The sequence below is a fragment of the Rhinolophus hipposideros genome (assembly GCF_964194185.1).
Source record: "Rhinolophus hipposideros genome assembly, chromosome: 5".
NCBI classification, from domain to species: Eukaryota; Metazoa; Chordata; class Mammalia; order Chiroptera; family Rhinolophidae; genus Rhinolophus; species Rhinolophus hipposideros.
In genome coordinates, this window is record NC_138051.1 from 55,925,420 (window position 1) to 55,942,143 (window position 16,724).

The 16,724-nt window shown below is 45.3% G+C and overlaps 1 protein-coding gene across 10 annotated transcripts in view; it reads right to left on the reverse strand.

Annotated features, from left to right (window-relative positions):
* Positions 1-16,724, reverse strand: part of DAPK2 (death associated protein kinase 2) — a 114,983-nt gene that overhangs the window by 38,404 nt on the left and 59,855 nt on the right. For 7 of the 10 annotated variants that reach the window (XM_081049488.1, XM_081049490.1, XM_081049491.1 and 4 more), the window contains exons 3-4: positions 15,232-15,453; positions 6,926-7,064 (exon numbers count right to left, since the gene is read on the reverse strand). In XM_081049488.1, the coding sequence (XP_080905614.1) occupies positions 6,926-7,064; positions 15,232-15,453 (361 nt within the window). Of the gene's footprint in view, positions 1-6,925; positions 7,065-11,723; positions 12,248-15,231; positions 15,454-16,724 lie in introns of those variants that run through there. The other 3 variants (XM_081049496.1, XM_081049497.1, XM_081049495.1) reach the window with 3 other exon arrangements.

Sequence of the window (16,724 nt, forward strand, 5' to 3'; positions counted from 1 at the left end):
ATCAGCTGCAGTGGGAGGGCTGATGGTAGAGCTGTGAATAGAACTTAAAAGGCACTGTTTGAACACATGATACTTCAGTGGAGGTCAGGCCTGCCAGGGGTCCAGAGTGGAGGGCTTCGGGAGGCTGGGAGCAGCATGAGGCCTCGGAGCACGTACCCTTTCTGGCAAAGGCGATAAGGACAAAAGAGGACAGGGGCACGGCTTTTTTGTCTTAGGTGCCTCATCTGTAAAGTGGGGATCATGATTCATCTACTCCAAACGATATCAGCCTTACACAGTGTCCTACCACCCTGGAAATCTGCCCAGCCTGCTGGCCGGGAAATGCCACCGTATTCATCCTTTCTTTGGATTTTTCCATGCTCACCCTTCTTTCAGAATTCTATTAGAGGCAAGAGAGGAACAGGGAGAAATGCGGCCTAATAGGGAGGCTAGTTAGCACTTACAAGGAGTTTTAGAGTTTGCAGAGCCCTTTCATAAACACTGATAGCTTCCTGGTCCCTCACTCCACTCCTGTGGGATAGGAAGGAAAGGCAGTATTATCCTCACTTTCAAGGCCAGGAAAGGTCAAAGATGTGACCTCCCCCAAATCCCACAGCAAAGGTAAGACTCAAATGCAGGCTCAACCCCAATCCTCTCTTCTTTCCACTTTACCATGTGGCCTCTGCTGTATCTTGCGAGAATCAGCTAGTTGGTTTAATGCTCCCCATTTCAAAGCATATACATTTCAGTTCTTTTAATAATGGCTCTCCATAGTTTAATTTTTACCACATTTTGTTCTTTCCCTCGACCATTCAGGAGTTCAGTGTCCTCACTTCACTTGTCCTCAGGTTACCCCAAGGTGGTTTTGCAGTAGCTGGTAAAGCAGCCAGCATGCATGCGTTTCTAGGGCTCCAGCTCACAGTCTGATGCAGGGCTGAGAGGATGTACCCATCGGGTACAGTATGAAGCTGGGGCACAAAGGAACCGGAAATAGGGTCCACCTCTCAAAACACACCATGATGGTAAGGAAATCAGGAAGGACTTGTATAAAAAGATTCTACAGCAAAGTAAAATACTCCAGCACACACGTGGTCTGCTTGGGTGAGAATACAAAATGAAAAAAGCAGGAGAGAATATCATGAAAGTAGCATACCTTATAAGCACCTGAGAACACATACACACACACACACCTGTTCATAAAAAGCTGGAGAAAATACACCAAATGTTAATAATGGTTGTTTTGGAGGAGAGAGTCTATGGATAACTTCTTTGTACATTTCTGTATTTTCTATGAGTTATTATTTTTTTATAATAGCATAAAAGACCATCAACTTCATTTTTTAAAAATGTTTATGGGGTATCTTTGGTTCACCTCTTTCCCACATTGTTATCATATCTCCAACTAGTCTATTCTCTCACATCCATCCTTTCCCCTACTAGGAGAATTTTCTTTTTAAATAAAAACTGAATCATGTTTCTCCACCAATTAAAGGTCTTCCATAAATTACTGTTAATTTTCTTAAGTGTGACAATAGCACTGTGGATTGTTAGGAGACAGACCTTAATCTTGGGAGATACATACTGAAGTGTTTAGAGTGAAGTGTCAGGATGGCTACAATTTTCTTTCAAATGATACCAAAAATTTTAAAAATCATATGTGTGTGTGTGTGTTACTCTTTACATAAATATAGTATTTTTGTTTTTTTAAAGAAAGAAAGAGGTAAAACAAATGTGACCAAATGTTCAATTTAGGAGAAGGGAGTAATGGTGTCTATCGTATTCTCCAATTTCTTCAAATATTTTGAAAAGTTTTCACAATACAAAATTTTGAGGGAAAAAACCTTCCATGGCTCTGACTGCACATACAAAGCCCTTGGTCTGCCCTGAACCTTTCCAGTCTCACCCTAAACTAGCTTGACAGTTAAATCTCTGCCAAGTCTCACCTCCACTCCATGCCCCCTAGGTGGGAGTGTGGAAATAGTCTCATTCTTGTAAATTCTACTTTCAAATGCACGCATATTTTATGGCAACTAATAAAATACAAATTTATTTAAGTATGAGCAATAACTTACTAGAGAATACAATATATAACCAGATGATAAATTAACTGTGTAAACTTAGGACACAGTGCAGACCTCAGGATTAACTGTGTGTAACAGGCATGACCCAAGGAAGTAAGAAATCTGCACTGCTAGAATCTGGTGAAATAAAAGCTAACACCCAGCTTTGATTAATGTTTCCTCACTAAGTTCAAGTCCCAGCCCTGTCATTTAATACCGATGCGCTCTTGGACAAGTTACTTAACCTCTCTGAATCTCAACTGCCTCGTGTGTAAAAAGATGACCATACTTTGTACCTCAGTGGGCGGCCATGACGATCAAAGGAGAGAACAGATGTAAGCATGCTGTTCTCTAGAACGTACCATCTATACTTAAAGTATTATTAGTATCATTCTTATGAAAGCTTGATGTGCAGACCCCATCACATCATGAACATAAGAACAGCTCAAAGGATGATCAGGGCATGAAGGAATTTGGATTTTTGGAGTATCTTGCTCAGGAATTCACTCCTCTTAACGCTGTTATAAATCAAAAAGCCCCTTCCGAGTTCTGGGTTCTTGGCTTGCAAACAATTTGATTCAATTGGTATGTCTTATTCTTTTTGTTTAAAACACGAGTCAGACCCACAGACTACCTTCCATTTCTGAATTCTCAAGTTGGATCAGGTTAGGGCTGTGGGGAGTGTGGGGACAAACCCTTACTCAGAGAGGAAACTCCCAAATCCAAAATAAACACAAAACCACACAAAAACGCCCTCTACAAGGCCTTTATTTGTGTTGGGATCGCATACCAGGGTGAGGTCCGCGGGTAGCGTTGGTACCATCCCTGGTAATCCGTCCTGCGGAAGGCGTGCCTGAAGGCACGTCTGGTGCTACCAGTGCTGAGGGGTAGTCAGCCCCAGTGTCCCTTCCATCTACGTAAACACAGGGCAACATCATCTGCCTTTACCAGTCCCACCGACCCACACCAGCAGGCCTTTCTGTGGTGAATTAACACAACGTACCAGGATGGCATTCACTCTGCCAGGCAAATGGTTTACCCCTCAGAAGTGAACATTTCTCGGGCTTGCTTTTATTTCAGGTGGCCTCCCCAGTGAGTCCCACTGTGGCTATCTCCAGGGAGAGGGTGAGCCCTTGGAAAGCAGGTACCAAATCACATTGGTATTCGTCACTCTACCCTCTGGCATAAGATAATCCCTCAATAAATGTTCACATCACTGAACTGAAATCTTCCTGCAACTTCTTTTGCATGTTCCAGGTGACGTAAAAGGGCTCTTGCCATCCATGTGTGTATTTGGTCTTACTGAGGCATTCATTCATTCATTCATTACTCATTTTCTCAACCCTGAGTAACTTGTCATGTGTCAGTCACTGTGCTAGACTCAAAGAGCAGAAGGTGATTCACAGTAATAAATGCTGTCAGCAGCAGTCTATACAAAGGGCAAGAGAAGCAGAGAGGCAGGTTAGTTCTGTTCCGCCTTGGGAGGTGACACGGATAGGAAAGGATTCCCAGAGGAAATGGCGTTTCTGCTGGACCTCAAAGGATGAGCAGGATGTCCCTGGGGGGAGAAAAGGAAGAGCAGCAGCTTGCTGGATGGGAACAACATGCACATAAGAAGAGGGAGGCCAGAACAGTATATGTTGTCTTGTTGCCTGGGGCAACAAGAGTGGGGAAAGATGGATGAGGCCAGAATCAAGGCTGAGGTAGGATAGGCAAGGCCTGAATACCACGCTGACAATGGGTTCATTTAGCCTACGGGTGATAATGATCCATCACAGATCTCTGGGCAACAGCACGCCATGACCTGTTTACCAAGATTCCTTCTCGACATGAATTTGTCCCTTGATCTGCCTTCTGCCACAAGGCTGGAAGCATGTCGTAAGAAGGGACACAGGCTCACTGTCCCTACCACAATGACTGAACATAGGAGGAGAGGTCATTCCTATTGCAAAGGCAGGCCAGAGAGCTGACCCTCTCCATCACCTGCTCCTTCAAGGTGGAAAGTGAGTGTGGAGAACAGGTCACAGGTAAGGGAGTGGAGACATGACGGCTGTGTTCATGGGTCAGCAAAGCTAGCCTGACTGAGGAGAGGAAAACAGAGGCCCTTCAACAAGAATGAAAACCAGGAACAAAAATGTATTCATATAAACAAATTTTATACAGTGGGAGACGATATGAAACTAAGAAGCCTCCTCTAAGCTGTTAGCTGGAACTTTGGCATGACCCCCTCCAGCTGGCAGAAAGTTCCCACCCAGGGGCACACATACACACATTCTTGCTCCACGAAATATACCCAATCATGAGGGAATCTCACTGAGTTCCAGCTACTCATCACTTCCTGAAGTTGTCCAGCTGGACCCCGGCCAATGGACCCCCTGGTGGGGTAGCCAGAAGGTTCGGAGTCTACACAACTCTAAGGATACGAGGCTGGGGTGGGCGTTAGCAACGTCCTTACCCTACGCGCATCCAGGAGAAATCCAGACTGTCTCCAGGTCACGGAAAATGTCCAGATTGAGCCCAGGAGCCAGACAAGATCCCCCACTAGCAACCCCACCTAGCAACCTATCTCAGCTCTCTGCTGAGCAATTTAGAATTGCACTAACAGGCTTTGTTTTCCTAGTCTATTGGGGCCCCAAACACTGTAACAAGAGTGGTGTTTTCTTTTCCTCTATTCTGGGAAGGGAAATAACAATACCGGCTACTACTGCAGAGCACCTCTTCTGTATTCAGCACTTCATGCTGCTTCTCTCTAACCTTTACAACTCTGCCAGGCAGGTATTATTATTCGTGTTGAAGCTGAAAACTGAGGTTCAGTTGGATCTGGTACACGGTCGAGTGAGGGTCAAACCCTGACCTGGCTAACTCCCAGCCAGCACATCCCTACCGCAGCAAGCTGCCAAAACGCAAACTAAACAACACGAACCTGCTGTAATTAGTCATAGGGCCCGAGGGCCTCCACAACTCCTCACACCTCTCCCAGACCTGTTGGAGAACAGACAAAAGAGCTCATTTTGAAGCTGGCCTACCATCCAAAAAAGACATGAAAACAAATTACTGTCCAGAGTATTACCAGGAAGGAGACACAGGTACAATCCAGGTAGACCGCTTCCTGCTTGGTGTGTTACCACCTTGAGGTCCAAAGGCCTGCCCAGGCCACACCTTCCTGGGTGACCTCGACTTTTACGCTGTGACACCTGAGTGAAACTCTTCAAAAGGCCTTCTGTTGGAGGAACTCAAATGAGAAATGACAAGCATCAGAAAGAGGGGGGAACATACTGAGAGGACTCACAGCAAGTCACCCCATGAGGCAAAGTGAGGGCAGAGTGACATTCGTGTGCGGGAACTGAGCCCACGACCTGGTGCAGTCTCTGTGAGACCGTGGGCATGCCACACCCTCTATGAACCAGTCCCTCAAGCCAGACCCTGAGTGTCATCCTGGACTTTTCCTCTCTCACATCTAATTAGGTACCTGATCAATACTCAGCTCAACCTCTACGATAGGTCTTGAATCGGCCCCCTTCTCAAATTAGTTTGGTATTTACCACATCTCACGTGGTTTACTACCTCCAGGCTGTCCCCACTGGTATCCATCCTCCCAGACAGAGGGATCCTTCTGAAACACAGACCCGCTCACCTCACCTCCCTGCTCACCTAGCCCCTCTATCCCTCAGGGTAAAGGTCCACCCCCTTTGCTTAGTTCCCACACCCTTGGGTCTGCCTCCTGCTCTCCTAGCTTCTTCTCCAGCCATTCAGTAAGTACATTCACCCTTTGCCTGTACTTCCCTGAATGCATTGTGCTATTTTGGGACCATGTACACTGCTGGCCTCTCTTCCTAAGAAGGACCTTCCCCTCTGATAATGCCTGCCTGTCCTTCAAAATTTAATTCAAATACCACCTCTTCCAGGAAGCTCTCTCAGATACCCCAGTCTGACTTAGATGCCCCCTCCTTTAGGCTCCCCAGCCCCTCATGTACTTCCGCCGATCACAGCACTTGGAGTTGTTGATCTTTCTTTCTTCATGCACTAAGTTCCCTGAAAAAGAAGAACTAAGCCTAGACAGGTCCTCAGTTAATTCTGTGTCTGTATCTGTGCCCAGGCACCTGGTTATGACTTCAAACACAATAGGAATTTATGGGTTGAAAAATGAGAGGGTCTCCTCCCTGGCAAACAGGTCCCTCTGATCACAGGTTAGAGATCTTTATGTTTTGGGTGTCTGTACAGACTCATCAGTCTATACAACAGAGCTCACTTATTATGGGATGCAATGCTTCTACTTTGACCACACTCTTGCTTTATGAAGTCCTATGTGGTCATGGTGAACTTTCTCAGCCCTGAAGGTCAGTGGTCATTGCAAGGAGTTTGATGGCCACAGTATGGAGCGAGGTGAGGAAGGGCAACCAGAAGCCCTGGGATCCGAGATTTATAAACTCTGCTCAAGGGATGCCGGAGACTGTGTTGTGCCCGGCCCGGAGAGCCGGCAACCTCAGCCGTGCCCTCTGAATGCTTCTAGCTCTGCCCGCTCAGGAGTTAGCTCTTGCTTACTGAAAAGTTCAGTCTTGTGAAATGCGTTTGGTTTGAGTTTCTGGTCATTGGTCTAGTTATTTAAAAATTAGACCCCATCTGCTCCTGAAAGAAATAAGGTGCCTGTGGTCTGATGGAGAAGCTTCTTGCAGTCAGCCCTATGTGAAAAAAACCTGATATGTGAGATGAAACGGGCAGGTGGACACTTTCCATAGCCTTGCTTCCTTCCCAGGAGCTCAGAGTTTTCAACTGTAAGATGAGGGAGCAGGGCCACGTGGGTGCTGACCCCTCCTGGCAATTATACCAGGAGAGACGAGATCCATTCTATCCTAAACGGACTCTGTCCCCTCACCCCCCTCACTGACCTTGAGATCAAAGTGAGCAATTTTCTTGGCATGAAGGTAATTCACCCCATCCAGGATCTGCTTGATGAAGCTGGTGGCTTCCTCCTCACTCAGCGACTCCTTCTGGGCTAGGAAGTCAAACAGCTCTCCTCCAGACACTCTGCAAGACACCGGCAGGAGGGCCCAGTCAGCTCTGTGTGTCATGAGGCCAGGCCAATGTGTGCAGCTCCTGAACCTGACCCTCAGCTCCCCTGTGTGGCAGAATCCCCACGCCGGGGCTTTGTCCAGCCAGCACCAGGGACTGGCTTTGCTTCTGTTTGCTAAGTTCATCCTTTTGGATCACAAGGGCAGGAACCACCCTTAAGTGTCACCAGAAGAGCCTCTGTTCACACTCTAGGCCCAGGTCCCTGATTACCCTGGATGTCACCTCCCCCCCACATACAACTAAGGTGGCAGAGGACAGAAACAAGTGTTGTGGGATGACAAAGAGGAACATATGCTGGGCCAGAAACTGGAGAGCTAGGTTCCAGTTCAGCCCTGCCACTGACCTTGGACAACTCACTTCCCCCACTCTAGGCGAGCCTCAGTTTCTTTACCTGCAAAATGAGCAGACTGAACAAGATGGCTCCTAAAACCCCTTTCTTTGATTTTATACAAGATGGCCCCTTCAAAGGCTCAAGAAAATCTAGACATGGTCCCTAATTTAAACATAAAGACCCATTAATTATACTCATCTCTAAAATTCTAAAGTAATACTTTTGTCCTCACATTCCACACTCTGTCACCATATGATTGTTGTGACAGGAGTGGAGACCTAGAGAGAAAAAACTATCTCCCATGTAAATAGTGGCTTACAACTTTATCTGAATTAGGGATTTAGGCTTGCCAGATAAATTAGGAGATTTGTATTTGCCAAATCTGGCAATTCTACCGGGCGTTTGCCCTTTGACAGATGCTGGGATATCCAGGCAGCATGTGTTCCTCTGGGGCTGGGACAGAGCCAAGGGTCACCCTAGGGAAAGATCTCAGGAAGGGATCTGGCCAGGCCGTCCAGGAACTCAAGATCACCTAGAGAACTTATTTAAATGCAGATTCCCAGGCCCCACCACAGATCCTACCAAATTAGATTCTCTAGCAACAAGGCCTTGGAACCTGTGTTTTTATAACGACATAATAACATTAATTAATATTCATTGAATACTTACTCGATACACAATGCAGACTGTATGCACATTATCTCATTTAATCATCACCATCCCCTATGAGCTAAGTATTGTTATTTTCCTGTTTTAGAGTTTAAGGAACAGAGGCTCCAAGAGGTTAAGTGACTTGCCCGAGGTCACATAGCTAGTAAGTGGTGGGGTCAGGATTCAAACCCCGGCAGAATGACTCTCAACCACAATGTCATACTGAGTGTCCCCGGATGATTTTTCTATAGCCGCAACAGCTTCTGTCCCAGTTCTGCAAATCACTTCCTGCCACCTAGTCCATCCTAAATAAAGAGCATCAAAATTTTCTTTCCGCTTTTCCTTAAAAATGTCTGGAAGCACACCTGGACCGACTAATCAATCTTGGCATCATGAAAAACAGAACAACTGGACTTAATGTGGTACAACAGGAAGTACCCAGCAATACCCATAAAGCACTGCCACCGAAGCTTCTTGTTGGCGCTGTCCAACAGAATCCTGCCGGGAGGGACATGCTCACTGTGTGTCACATAGCGGCCACTAGTCACATGTGGCTGCTGAAATAGGGCTGGTACAACTGAGGAACTGAATTTGCCATTTTATTTCATTTTAATGCAAAACTGAAGTGATGTGAGATTATTTTCCTCTAAACACAACTTTATTGCTGTGGCAGGATTGCATTGCATTCCAACCATTGTGTTACTAATGAATTGAGGTGATTTTATGCTGGAAGCATAAAATCCTTATACTTTGGGTTTTGAAGCTGTAACATGAAAAAAGAATGTAAATTACCTCACTATTGATTTTTATATTGATTACATGTTACGTGAGAATTCTTTTTGTATGGTTGGGTTAAATAAAATATTATTAAAATTAATTCACCTATTTCTTTTTACTTCTTATTCAATGTGGCTACTAGATAATCTAAAATTGCATATGTGGTTCGTATTATATTTCTGTTGAACAGTGCCAATAGACAGGGTGTCTTGTTTAAATCTAATGACTGCTTTACAGGAAATACCGGAGATAGAAGGATGAGTTAAATAACGCCACAAGGAAGGCCTAAGCCAAAACCTGACTGTGAGACAATCAATGGGACAAATGACCTAGTTTTTCCAATAAATCATAGTCATCAAGAAAGAGGGGGAAGGAGAACTGCTATAGAATAAAAGAGACATACGAGTAAGACACAAAAGAACCAAATGCAGTATGGGGACCTCAGTTGGATGCTAATTCAAATAAAAACAACTGTAAAAAGAGCGGGGGTCCATCAGGGAACATCACTATGAATAAGCGCACAGACAGCGCTGACGGCCCGAGGCCTGACTGGATAATTCTGTCAGGTGTAATAAATACATGATGGCCATATTTTTAAAAAACCATCATGAGTTAGAGATGCATATTAAAGCATTTAAATATAAAATGATGTGATGCCTGAGGTTTGCTTTAAAATATTCAAACTATTCTAAATTTAATAATATTAAAATGTCCTAGTACCGGCCACTTTAGCAGAAAGCAGGAGGAAGGCCCACACCAAACGACAGGTGCTGACTGGCATAAACTGATCAGCAAAACCTACCAATTCAACTGAGCAGGTGGGCACTGCTACTCATATTTAAGTATCAGGCAAACCCACTAATCTATTAGGGCCCTGTGAGGAGCAGGAGGCCAAAGGCTCCTGATCAGTCCAGCAGGAATCACCACGTCCAAACACAAAAGCCCACAACAAGCCCTTCTTTCCCGGGAGGTCCTCCCTTCAGATCCTGGTCACGCATGATTTAGGTACAGTCTCCGCAGTCTGTAACACTCCACGCACAGACAAGCACCGTGAGAGCAGTGAGACAGCTTGAAAGTAAAGGAGGAGACAGAAAAACAAGGAACAGACAGAACTCAACAAACACAGCAGCTCAAGCAAGTCATGGGAGCACCAGTGTGAACACTGATGCTATGGGTGGTGACAGCTCACAAGAAGAGGGCACAGAGCTGTTGGGTGACCATGAGCCCTGCTGGGAAAAACAGGGACATCTCAAGAGCATCCCAGACCCCAACTCCTAGAGTTCCACAGAGAGAAACAGACAATTTCCCCAGCAATGACAGAAACGCCAATTAAAATGACAACAAAGTATCATTTTATAACTATACAATTCAATCAATAATGAACCCTGTTTTAAAGCAAATGACCCAGGGCTGGCAAACTGCAGGCAAATAGGAATGCTGCTACTATGTTGCAGGTGGTACTGGTTAATGAACACTATTCTATGAAAGTGAGGATATTGGGAGCCCTAAAAATATCAACCTAGTCCTCCCATTCCTGAGGATGTATCCGAAAGAATTCATTCAGAAGGGGAAATTTATGGGAAGAAAGTTGTTTTATGGCACTAAAATCTGTGATGGTTAAAAAGCTGGAAAATAAAAAACCAAATGTCCAAGAAGAGGGAAAGACAGGTATGTAACTCAGTGAAACATAATACAGTTAGTTAAAAGGAAAAAAAAGCCATTTATGAAATTATGTTACCTGGGGGAAAAGTAGAGCAGGAAATTTTACAAGTACAATGACTGTATACAAATAGATAAAGACTAAGAGGAACCACAAAAAACATAAATAGCTATGTTTGGGTGGTAGGATTATGAATATCATTTCTTTTCAGTTAGTGTAACATTTTTGTGATAATATACTTTTTAAATAAATGGCTTGGTCTCCCCAGTGAAGGTGAGCTTGTCACTCTCTGCCGGGAATCAGTGTGCCAACTCCTGACCCTTAACCTTGAGGCATGTCAGACCTCAGGCTGTTGACATGGCTGGTCACACTGTGGGGACCCACGAGGCTCGTCTGGGCCAGGCAGGTGCACCACCCAGTCCGACTGGCTGAGAAGTGCATGGGAGAAACACAGAGGACACTGGGAGTCGGAAAAGGGGAGAGCAAAGGCAACTCTACACATTTAAACATTGAGATGGCTCATTTAAGCATCAAATGCAAGAGCATGCAAATGACCATCTGCCACGTAAATCTATATCCTGGCAACACCAGAGCATAATTCTCAAATTAGAATGATCTCAAATTCCAGGTGGTCCATCCCACCTACAGGCAGGTTAAGTATGGCTGCCTGGTTTACAGATGAGATCTGAAGCTCAGAAGGATGAGGTGACTTGCCAAAGGTCACAAAATCAAGGACTGTGGAGACGTATGCCACCACTCCTCTGCAAACCAGCAGATAGCATACATGTCTGTGAGGCACAGAGCATGCCCAGCACAGTATCTGCGGCCTGACCAGACACAGCCGTTGTGATTTGCGCCACAGCCCAACTCAGACTCTCTTGTCTGCCAGAACCCCATCTCCCCAATCCATAGAGATACCTCCAGAAGGGACAATCCCTGAACACTTGGTGTCACCTATCCAAATTCCACCAGGCTGGGCCAGCATAAGGCCATCCTGCCTCGTGGTCACAGCTGTCTGCACAAGCAGTGTGGACTCAAGTCCTGGTGTAAACTAAACTACATAATATATACAGAGGGTGCCAAAAAATGTATACATATTTTAAGAAAGGAAAAAACTGTACTAAAATTGTAATACTCAATATACAAGGTCGGCCAATTAAGTCTGCGAACTCATCCTAGAAAAAGTGCTACATACCTCCTTGCTGAATATCACTATGGTCACCTTCAAAGTACTCCCCTTGGGAAGCTTTGCACCGACGCCAGCGCCTAGTCCACCCTTCAAAACAATTTTGGAACTCTTTTTCTGGAATGGCCATCAAGCTGTTGTCGTATTACCCTTGATGTCCTGAATGTCATCAAAATGTCTTCCTTTCAAAATTTCCTTTCTCTTCAGGTAAAGAAAGAAGTCATTGGGGGCCAGATCAGGTGAGTAGGGAGGGTGTTCCAATACAGTTGTTTGTTTACTGGGTAAAAACTCCCTCACAGACAGTGCCGTGTGAGCTGGTACATTGTCGTGATGCAAGAGCCATTAATTGTTGGCGAAAAGTTCAGGTCGTTTTCGTCTAATATTTTCATGCAGCCTTTTCAGCACTTTCAAGTAGTAAACTTGGTTAACTATTTGTCCAGTTGGTACAGATTCATAATGAGTAATACTCCTGACGTCAAAAGAAGGTTAGCAACATTGTCGCAACAAGTTTGCGAGCTTAATTATCAGACCTCCTATACCAATAACAAAAGATGAATGTAAGTCACCTGTACACATTTTTTTGACACCTCCGCTATATATCTCCCAGCAGGTAGCGCAGCACAGACTAACTTTGTGTTTAGAATTTCTAACTTTGCCTTGATTAACCTGTAAGCCCACTTAGATCATCCAAGAATTTATAAGGTTTGTGTGATGCCTATCTTTCAATTTGCTAAGAGTTTCCCAGAAAGACCAAAATGTAATCAGCTAAAATTCCTTCTATAACCACAATCTCTGACATTGATGATTGCCAAAACTGTTTTTCAGGAACAAGTGTAGGATATTTTGCAGGACCAGGGGGTGAACTGGCTGAAACCGCCTGAGACTGGCTGAAACAGCTTGAAGGACACTCTAGTGACCTCTTCATGAATTTTCCTCATTATAATACTAAATTTATAGTTGTATATATATATGTATATATATATAACTATATATAGTTACATACACACACACACACACACACACACACACACATATATATATACAGTATTATATACTTACTCTCATTATAATACTAAAATCTCTACCCAGAGGTGGAGATTTTCCACCATTTTTGAACATGCAATGTATTTATAGCTATGTTTTCTAACTATGCATGTGGTAGAATGACCAGCTACATATGCAATGACAAAGCCCACCTTAACATCTATGCATGATTTTCCCCAGGGAAGACAGAGCAGATAAGAAAAAGCTAGAGCTCATCACCACCAAACCAGTATTACAAGAAATGTTAAAAGCATTTCTTTAAGAAGAAAAAAAGATAAAAAGATGAATAATGAAATGGAAATAACTACATACCTATCAATAATTACCGTGTTTCCCCGAAAATAAGACCTCGCCAAGCAATCAGCTCTAATGCATCTTTTGGAGCAAAAATTAACATAAGACCGGGTCTATATTATATAAGACCCGGTCTTATATTACAGTAAAATAAGACCAGGTCTTATATTAATTTTTGCTCCAAAAGACTCATTAGAGCTAATTGTCTGGCGAGGTCTTATTTTGGGGGAAACATGGTACTTTACATGTAAATGGATTTAATGCTCCAATCAAAAGACATAGGTTAGCTAAATAGATAAGAAAACAAGACCCAAGTGTCCGTCGATAGATGATTGGGAAAAAAGATGTGGTACATATATGTACAATGAAATATTACTTGGCCATAAAAAAGAATGAAATTTTGCCATTTGCAACACCATGGATGGACCTAAAGGGTATTATGCTAAGTGAAAAAGTCGGACTGAGAAAGATAAATATCATATGATTTCACTCACTGCCTTTCTATGAAAATAAGACCAGGTCTTATATTAATTTTTGCTCCAAAAGATGCACTAGGGCTTATGTTCAGGGGATGTCATCCTGAAAAAATCATGCTAGGACTTATTTTCCGGTTAGGTCTTATTTTCAGGGAAACATGGTATATGTGAAATCTGAGAAACAAAATAAACAAACAAAACAGACACAAACTCACAGATACAGAAAATAAACTGATGGTTGCCAGGTGGGAGGGGGGTTGGGGGGTAGGAGGGCTAAGTGAAAATGTGAAGGGAGGGGAGGCCGGATGGCTCAGTTGGTTAGAGCACGAGCTCTCAACAACAAGGTTGCCAGTTCAATTCCCGCATGGGATGGTGGGCTGCGCCCCCTGCAACTAAAGATTGAAAACGGCGACTGGACTTGGAGCTGAGCTGTGCCCTCCACAGCTAGATTGAAGGACAACGACTTGGAGCTGATGGGCCCTAGAGAAACACACTGTTCCCCAATATTCCCCAATAAAAGAAAAGGTGAAGGGATTGAGAAGTGTAAATTGGCAGTTACAACACAGTCACAGGGATGTACACCATAGGGATTATCGTCAATAATATAATAACTATGTACGATGTCAGATGGGTACTAGACTTATCAGGGGGATTACTTTATAAGTTGTGTCTAACTACTATGCTGTACACCTGAAACTAATATAATAATGAATGTCAACCGTAGTTGAAAAATAAAAAATAAAAAAAAAAACTTTTTTTAAAATTAAAAAAACCACACAGATCTAGTATACGAAAAGGAAAAAAAAAAGATGGATCCGATGTTTTGTTTGAGAAACCCACTGTTCTGGGAGCGATCCCCGGTGTGTTCCTTTCTTGCAGGCGCACGGTCAAGTTCCTTCTCATAAAACCCTCTCCGAGTTGTCTTTTGGCTGGCAACTACTGAAAAGTTTGGACCCGGTTCAGTCCAGTAACACCGGTCCCCCCACTTCCTGGCTAGTGGATCTGGCAAGCGACCTGGCCTTTCAGTGTCCTTGTAGTAACATGGGGATAAGAAGAGTCCCTGTGGGATAGGATTAGTATGATAGGAGTCAATGAAGTAAGAGACGTGCTTGGCACAGTGAATGCAAAGCAACGTCTCTGTTTGGACATTTCCCTCATGGCAGTCCCTGTGAGGACTGAACAGATGACAAACATGGAGCATCTGGCAAATGTTCTCTAAGTAATAATTACGACAATAAAGTCATCACAGCACCGATGCAGTGGATTTTTCTCAGGAAAGGGCTGGCGATGGGCTCTGCAAAGCCGAAAGGATGCTTGTTCTTCCCTGGGTCATAGAACAGACCCCTCCCTGATACTCTCCCCTGCTCCCCATGCCCACCCCTCCCCCATCCTCTCGCATGCTTGCCAGCCTGTAGAAATGACCCCAGTGTCAATCAGGCCTTCCCTTTGATCCCCAGGTCCTAATGAAAGCCAGACCGAGAGTGTCACCCTCTGACCCTCCTGCCTGGCAAGTCCCCCCCTGCTTTGGCCCAGATTCAGAAAGGAGAATGGGGGTAACTGCGCGAAACCGCCCACCACTGACTCCCTCCCCTGGGGCGGAGCTTCGGTCTGGCTGCTGCTGCCCCTGGGGCCTGGGGCTGGCGCTCCGCGGCCCTGCCTGCCCCTGCTGCCCACCACGGCCCCGGCCCCGGCAGCCCACTCACAGCTCCAGGATGAGCACCACGTCAGTGCGGTTCTCGAAGACATCGTGCAGCGTGATGACGTTGGGGTGCAGCACCTGCCGCAGGATCCTCACCTCCCGCTGGATCTCCTCGCGACCCACGCCCCGCCGGCTGGCCCGGCTCTGGCGCTTCTTGATGAACTTGGCGGCGAACTCCAGCCCGGTGCTCTTCTCCCGGCACTTCTTCACAATGGCAAACTGGCCGCTGTGGGGACACAGACTCACACAGTTAGGGTGTCACTGTGGCCACTGGGGAAGTGACCCGACTGTTGGCGCCCAGGCCACACTAATTCAGAGTCACTCTGCCAGGGCAAGACACATCATGTCACCAGCCAGCATCCCCACCTGGCCATCAACCAGTGGCTGAGATGGGGCAGGGACTGGGCTTCCCTTCTGTTCACATGAATCCTGAAGGAATGTGAGTATTGTCGTTCCCAGTGTACAGATGTGAACCCTGAGGCTCTGAAAGGTTATTGATTTGATCAGAATGACATAGCCTTGTCATTCCAAAGCCTCGGCTAGAACCCAAGTCTAGTATTCGCCAGATGAAATCATAATGTCCACAGGCTCATAGTATGTAATGGAAAAGATTAAACAGAAAAAAGAAAAAAGACAGAGATGGCAAAATACTAATGGTAGCAATCATCCATTTGAGCCTCCCATATCTGGATATAAGTACACATTCGTCCATTTGGAATAACGAGGTGACAAGCACCTCGAACTTCTCATGTTTGTACCTTTGCTCCCAACGCTCTCCTCCAACAAATAAAATCTCAATTACCTGATGTGAGCCAAGCAGCTAGACAATAGGGGGACCAAACAATTACGAGGATGAGGCACTTAATATAAACACAGGGCCAGAAGCTATGCAGGCTGGGATGGTGGGGATCCTGGTGGGGGTGGAGGCAGCCTGACACTGTCAATACTACAGTGGGGTTCAAGAGGGCTGATGGGACCACAGAGTTGTAAACTGTTTGGAAACTGAGGCACAAGAGAGGTCAAGTGACTCACCTGAGGTCATCACAGTTAATGGCAGAGCCAGGCTCCAGAGCCCCCTGTCCCCAAAGCCTCTAAGATACAGGAGCCAGGGCTGGGCCTGGAAGTCCTCCACGCTGGGGACCAAGACAGCAGCCCTAAGAGGCGTCCATGCCAGAGCGGCGGGCAGCCCTGAGCCAGCTTCCCCAAGTGCTCCCAGGGCAGCCCACCACACAGGAAGGACAGCAGCCCCCATTTCACCATCTCAGTTCAGGCACTGAGTGCGAGCGGCTCTAAGTCTCTGAAGACTGCCCAGGGGCCCCCCTCCTGGGGGTCCTCCCACTCCCCTTACAGTGTTTCCACCATTGCCCCATGTTTTCTTGCCACCCACAATACCCACTGCTTGAGACAGAAATTAGAAAGTTTTAAGGTTCAGCTTAATGGCTTAATTAGGGGTCATCAGACGCCACACTTAGGATATACTCTATTAGTGGCTCTGGG